The sequence below is a fragment of the Nannobrachium achirus genome, assembly GCF_963921795.1.
Source record: "Nannobrachium achirus genome assembly, chromosome: 5".
NCBI lineage: Eukaryota > Metazoa > Chordata > Actinopteri > Myctophiformes > Myctophidae > Nannobrachium > Nannobrachium achirus.
In genome coordinates this window covers 23,841,235-23,848,734 of record NC_137814.1, presented here as the reverse complement: position 1 = coordinate 23,848,734, position 7,500 = coordinate 23,841,235, and the positions used below count along the sequence as shown (strand labels likewise).

The window sequence follows — 7,500 nt, the reverse complement described above, 5'->3', positions numbered from 1 at the left end:
TGCTTTGAACCTGAAATCTAAGGACAACACTTCAGCAGAACTCCAAAGAACATGAAGAGTGATTCTGAGTGTTCCGACTATTAGCCTACATCTGTTCCCAACGGTTTGTTTGTTTTGTTTCAGTCCGACTGATTTCTAGCTCTGATGCCGGTCCCAATTTTGTCCTATAGACCAGTGGTTCTCAACCTGTGGGTCGGGACCCCTAGGGGGGGGTCCCCAAATTATTTTGGGGGGTCCCCAGATGATTGTGTGCAATGTTGTTTTTTCACTTAACAGTAAAAAACCAACATAAAGTTTAAGTTTATAGAGGGTATCTATCTACACATTTCTAAAGTGACAATTTATGGACTTTTTAATACCTCTAAAATGACAAATTAAACACTGGCCAAATTGTCAAATATTAGAGGCAGAAATTTTGAAAATAGCCAATCTACATACTAGATCTGCAATTTTCACAATACTGTAGAACCGCGTTATACAAAATGTAATGCCTCAACTCTTCAGGGTGTGGGTGGGGGTCCCCAGTCATAATATGATTATTGTGGGGGTCGCAGCCTGAAAAGGTTGAGAACCACTGCCATAGACCATGAGTACAGGTGTTTTGACCGATATTTTGTAGCAAAACATTTTATATCATTTTATTTAACCACATAATGCCGATTCAAAGGCTCACAACTCACAGAGCGTTTGCAAATAACGTGTAAACCTTTCAAAAAATCCACTGAAGTTTGCTTATTTTGAACCCGCAATCTAAGGACACTGACGCTTCAGCAGAACTCCAGGGAACATGAAGACTGATGCTGCAGAGTTCCCAGCTATCCACACATCTGTTTCCCTACAACAGTCATGACACGTTGTTTGTTTTCTTTTTCCTTTCTCCACTAGTATAAAGTGTGGTGCTCAGCACTGCAGGCTGTCTGTCCCTAATTGTGAGATAATGGCTGTTAGGAGGAGCAGGGGCGTCACACCAAATTCTGGGCCCTGGGTACAAGGATTCACTGCGGGCCCCCCATGAATGTTAACTATTGAAAAATAGCAGATATACAAGCTCACAGCGCGGCACCGAGTGCCGCGCTGCGAGCTTGTATATCTGCTATTTTTGAAAAATCGTGAAAATGTGTGCAAGAAACCTATGTCAAGGACCCCCAAGATGATATGTATTTGGCCACAGACCACAATCTCAAAATATTTAGTTCCAGGGACCCCCAGAAGCAAAATTTGAGTTAGAAATGTTCGCTTAAAAAATACATATATTCAAAGATTTTTTTCAAAAATAGCAGATCTACAAGCTCGCAGCGCGGCACTCGGTGCCGCACTGTGAGCTTGTATATCTGCTATTTTTCAATAGCTAAAAGGGCCCCTAACTAGGGCCCCTCCACACTTTCCTACCCCTTGTGACGCCCCTGAGCAGGAGTCATTAATAGCTCACTAATATGTGTCAGCTGCTACCTGTCCAGGAGCAGCAGCAGGGGACGGAGGACTGGGATTCAGATGACTGGCCAGCATAATGAGAGGGACATGGCCCGCCAGCCCGGCCAGCTGCTGCTGCTGCTGCTGGTGGTGGTTTTGGTGGGCCTCTGCACGCGCGCGTGTGTGCGTGTAAGGCAGGGGTCTTCAACAGGGGGTCCGGGACCCCTAGGGGGTCCTCAGAGTCAGGGGCGTCAATTGGGTATGGCAGGGGTATGCAGCTGCCATACCCTGGGTCCAGGGGGGGAAGATAAAAGTTAGTTCTAAATATGAATCCATGAATGTCTCTTTGTCTATCTGTGCTGGTTATTATGTTGGTAAATGACAGTAAAATAACTACAAATGCAAAATGTTACAAAATGGTCACTTTAACAAGGTATTATAATTATATTTTAGGTATATATAATGATATATTATATGTATTTCTTCTTAAAATACATTATCATGACTGTTGCTAAGGTATGGCAACATGACCGGAGTCTTGCACGCGCGCCTTCACCAGTCATGTTGCCATAACTTAGCTTTTTCTGAACTGACGCCACTGCTCAGAGTTACTACAGGGTGGCCGCCAAATAAAATCTTTGTGATAGGATCATTCTTTTAAATGAACAACTTGAACCCTCGCATCCCTATTCTGAGGAGAACTTTCTATTCTGAGGAGAACTTTAGCCAAAAATGGCAGATCTACAAGCTCTCAGCGCCTGGTGCTTGGTGCAGAGGTAAAAAAAAAAAGAGCAGACCAATTACATAGTGAAAGGTCAAGTTAACTAAAAACTCGAATCCAACATAGACTGATGACAGTGCTATCAAACATGTCAATGAATATCTGTATCGATGAACATCTGCATCACACATTTATACAATATGTAGTGGGGGTCCCTTCATCTCTGTCTCAGATATGGGGTCCTTGGCCTGAAAACGTTGAAGACCCCTGGTGTAAGGGGTGGTGACGGGTTGGAGTGGAGTGGAGTGGTGGAAGAAACTCATGTATTCTTCATCGTACAGCCGTGTTGCATGGTTTTCTCTCAAAAAACGCTTTTATTTTCAGTGGTAACATACTGTACATTCAGTTATCTTCTCTCCTCTCCTCTTCATCATATGTGTGATATTCACGTGTGGTTTGACATGATTCTCTCTCACGCATGCGCACGCACACACACACACACACACACACACACACACACACACACACACACACCCATGATGTGCACCCTACCAAACTCATCAGGGTTACCGTGGGAATGCCCGTGGCATTATGTCAGTCAGTCTGAGGTAATGCATTTAATCCCGAAACAAATTTAGACTTTGTGTTGTTGTGCGTCTCAGTGTGCGTCCGTGAGTGTGTGTGTGTGTGTGTGTGTGTGTGTGTGTGTGTGTGTGTGCGTGTGCGCGCGTGCGTGCGCGCGCGTGCACGCGTGTGTGCATGTGTGTTCATGTGTGTGTATGTGCCTGCAATGCTTATGTAAACTCCAATCTCACCACCATTAGACTACGGCCGACTTGGCAGCAAAGGCACCCCGCTGTCTCTCCCACATGTGAGAGCGGTCAGGATTAGCTGGCTCTTTGGACGCTCTAATCTGGAGACAAAAAGCACACACACACACACACACACACACACACACGCACACACACACACACACACACACACACACACACACACACACACACACACACACCTCCCACAGAGACACCGAGACAGAGAAAGATTCAATTTGAGCAGAGCTCCGATATAACAAGAGTGTCTTTTATGGGCTCACTCTGCTGCCAGTCTCACATAGCGATCCGTGTGGATTCATTCCTAAACGGTGTCCCTTTCACAAGCGTTGATCTCAGGCTTTATAGACAACGTTGCTTTTTTATGATCTTATTGTTTCGTAGAGATCCATATTATCGTTGTTGTGGAGCAGAAACCTTCTATCTCCAACAGAATTAGGGGTGCCAGGTTGGAAGTAGTTTAGTCTCTTTTTTATTTTTATATATAAAAATGTAATCATTACATATTTATATATAAAAATAAAAAAGAGACTAAACTACTAATGAATGAAAATCTGACAGCCTCCACTGATCCTCATGACATATTTAGAAATAATATACTTTTTACAAAGTCAAGAGGATCAGTAATATGTAACAGATTATATTTCTCAGCCATAAATCTATGTCACATTATTAATTGTAGAGGTTGGGGCCGCATAGCGTGTAGCGACCCCAGTGTCCCCAAATGTGTTGACGTCTGGTCGTTTTCCCTGCTGTGACAAGAACAGAGAGACAGATGTCAAATTAAATTCAAGCATCAATCAGCTATTCAGAATGACATGACCTCACCAGTACCCCAACAGACTAAAGGGTGAGGTCGCTTTTCGCCCTTAGGCGTCCTACTGGTATTGACGTTGCATGTCGGGTCTCCATATTCTTTGTTGTGTTTTTCGTAAATTAATGCCCTACTTGATCATACTATGCGTCCCAAAATAATTGAAAGTAGCAGATCCACAAGCTCAAAACAAAACCGTGAAGCACACGTTTTGAGCTTGTCGATCTGCTACTTTTGCTATTTACTTAATAGCGATTGAAAACACAGACAAGCTTCTTAACTTTACAAGTTCTCTCCCTCCTAACGTAACACCTGCCTGGCCACTGTTAACAAAGTAAATCGTCACTGTCAGGCAGAAACCTCGTATCTCCAAGTTTCAAATGTATACATTTTTTCGCAAAGCAAAGCCCTGCTTCATCATACAAGGCCGTTGCACAAAAGTAGTGAAAAAAGCACACAACGCTTCGCGGTGCGAGGCGTTGTGTGCTTGTAGATCGGCTGTTTTCACTAGTTTAAATCATTTTTAAAATGATAAATACAAAACAAACGGTTTTGGACTTACCGACAACGACGAAATATAACTCATGTAATTGGCTCACTGGCTTGTCACTTGTCATGATCTGAAATGGGAAATCTTTGAGTAGCAGCAGCGCTATAGAGAGAGATCTCTCTCTATAGCGCGCAATGAGGGCCTCTCCAACTCTTTTTCCCGGGCTGAATCAGGGGCCCAGCACGTCCCTGAGCGTCTGTGACGGTCTTTGAATTCCTGTAGTAGAAGGATGGTACTACTTAACTCATTCTGTGCCGATCCCGAACTAGTTCGGCTTTATTTCAATCCAATACAATTTTTTTTTTATTAATTCACTTACCCCGAGCTGCTTGTAGAGTCGTGGGTGGTCCTGGCTCGCTAGCCGCTAGCCAGTTAGCCATTCTACTCTGTCCGACGATATATTCCATTAAAAATGGTTTAAAATACATTTTTGAGCTCCCCAATGTTCACCTGATGTTCGGCGCCGCTTCCGATGAGTACACGAGTGTGCCGATCCCGAAGTAGTCCGGCTTTTTTTAATGAAATGAATAAAATGATAAGAGGCCTTCTGAAGCCTGGCCGGATTTTTCTAGCTACTAGCCGAAAGCTAGCAACCTCCCGGCCGGCCGTTATTTGCGAACGAAATCGCCAATCTCCGCCTAATCCAATGAAAGACCACATCTTTGAAGGCTTATATCTCTGGATTGTGTCTTTAGGGAAGCGGCGCGAGGTTTATTTACGGCGAAATCGCCCAAAAATGATCTTTTAGATGACAAAATGGGAATAGCCATTCTGTTAGCATTATCATCCGGGACCTTTCCATGACGTGCATGAACGTGAGCACGTGAGGTCCTGGAAGGTGAGGTCCTGGAAGCTGGTGCTCGCCTATGAGAGATACCCTGGCATTCTATGGCCCCTAGAGGGCGCTGGCACTAAATGAGTTAAAAGCAAAGCGACTTTCGCCAACAATTAAACATCCAAAACTCCTAGCCGTATACTGCCATGGAGCTGGTTTGCTGCACACCTTGGCTTCACGCTCCCTGGAGGTGGAGGAGGGACCTGATGATTTTGGCCATCCAGTGACCTTTCCTCTAGCAGAGCAGAACTTGGGGCTGCTAGCGTGGCTTTTAGACTCATGGGACGCTATTTCGGGGGGAACTGGTGAACCGACATGAAGCACAGTGAACGTGGTCGGGCATGGAGAAAGTGGTGTGGTACGTTCTGGATTGAGGAGGAGGAGGATTAGATGAATATTTATTATGTAATGCAGGTTGATTGAACTGTAACCAATCATTTAACGCAGAGGTCTTCAACAGGGGGTTCGGGACCCCTAGGGGGTCCTCAGAGTTAACACAACTTGAACCCTCGCATCCCTATTCTGAGGAGAACTTTAGCCAAAAATAGCAGATCTACAAGCTCTCAACGGCTCGCAGCGCGAGGCGTTGAGAGCTTGCAGATCGGCTATTTTCGGCAAATAGGTTTGGTGTAGAGGTAAAACAGAGCAGACCAAGTACAGAGTGAAAGGTCAAGTTAACTAAAAACATGAATCCAACATAGACTGATGACAGTGCTATCAAACAAGTCTATGAATCTATCTGTGAAATCGATGAAAATCTGTATCACACGTTTATACAATATGTAGAGGGGGTCCCTGCTTCATCTCTCTCTCAGCTAAGGGGTCCCTGGCCTGAAAACGTTGAAGACCCCTGATTTAATGGCTTTTCATTACCTATTAGATCCGCGGTTTTTAAAGACCTCCATAATTGTCAGAGATACAGAACTGTTTAAGGGGCCATTGGAACCCCCTCAAGGAACCCTGGGGGTCCCTGTATGGACCCCACTTTGAGGACCGCTGTTTTAGAGCAGTGCTACTGGTAATACTGCATAGCCACAGTGAAGGAAAATATTGAGCAATGTTATTTCTCCCACGATCAAACTGATGTCCTTGTGTGGGAGGTACAGAGTCATCAGCAATGAATCTGTTGAATAAATGCAGTTAAAATATCACTGAAACGGCTCCTTTAAGAAGAGTTTGTCAGTAAACAAGCCCTAGCTGCCTGTAGCATCTCTACGGGGGGTAGATTTGACCGAAAATATCACATCTATACCTGTAGGTTCTGGACGGACGCCTAATGGGGTTGTGTGGAGGTCAAGGTGATAGTTAGAGTTCTCAAATTCTGCCCGAACCCGACCATACATCATTTTTCACCCTTTTTTGCCTAAAAGCTGTAATCCTGGGCGCTGCTCTCCCTCTGCCGACCTGGGGAGAGCCCCAGGTCTTCATTTCAACTTTGAAGTTGCATTATAAATGAAGTGTGGGGTCGCCAAATCATTTCCCCCCACAAACTTGGAAAAAAAAGTTGTGGTGAGAAGCCAATCGCAGGACATCCAGGCAGGCAGTTTACAAAACCCATGATACAGGTGAACGAAGACTAACATGATGTGACACAGTCTGACACTAAACAATGGCAAGACAAGACTAATATTACACATGAAGGGCTGAGCACAATGAGATACAGTTGATGAAGACAACATGGAACAATGACAATCAGAACAAAAAACATAAGTACACAATACAAGACCTAGATAAGATAGCCAGACAGCTATTCCAGCTATACTCCGAATGCTATGTAGAGTCTGGAACTACACTTTCCGAAAGCTGAGATCGGAAGCTGTCATCATCTGTTAGTCATTTCCGTTTAAGAAAACATATTTTTAAATATCTTTACATTTCATTTTTAAATTTCCATTTTTGATGCAGCAATTAAGCTATATAATTATATATATATATATATATATATATATATATATATATATATATATATATATATATATATATACATACATGCTTAGATAGTTTTTCATTTATATTAGGACACATTTGCGTGACTGTAAAGTTGAAACGGAAGCGGGGAGGAGGCGTCACATCTGATCGATACAGAGCTTCTGTTGCTCCAGTCCAGACTGTATGATGGAAGCATTTGAAAACTGTCAAAACAGTCTGGCTCGCGAGACTACAAAGTCTGTGACTGTGACAGAGAACCTCCGATCTATTACATGGACTTCTGCTGTGGGTCTGCTATATCATGTGTGTCCAAGGTCAGAGAACAGACCGTGGCCCTGAGCGGATCTCCGGCCAGTAGGTGCACGTGTTGTGTTTTGTGCTGCACCTCTTCTCTCTCTGTGTCCATGTGTA

The 7,500-nt window shown here is 43.9% G+C and overlaps 2 protein-coding genes across 5 annotated transcripts in view; both read left to right on the top strand.

Moving 5' to 3' along the window:
- Positions 1-7,500, top strand: part of LOC308285974 (histone H1-like) — a gene marked incomplete at both ends in the record, with an annotated part of 402,459 nt that overhangs the window by 229,360 nt on the left and 165,599 nt on the right. The gene's annotated exons all lie outside the window — the stretch shown is intronic.
- LOC308286063 (phosphatidylinositol 4-phosphate 5-kinase type-1 gamma-like) overlaps positions 1-7,500 on the top strand; it is a gene marked incomplete at both ends in the record, with an annotated part of 78,531 nt that overhangs the window by 70,878 nt on the left and 153 nt on the right. Inside the window, 2 exons of the mRNA XM_080727024.1 lie at positions 1,458-1,569; positions 2,956-3,002. Coding sequence (XP_080583150.1) covers positions 1,458-1,569; positions 2,956-3,002 — 159 coding nt within the window. The remainder of the gene's footprint in view (positions 1-1,457; positions 1,570-2,955; positions 3,003-7,500) is intronic.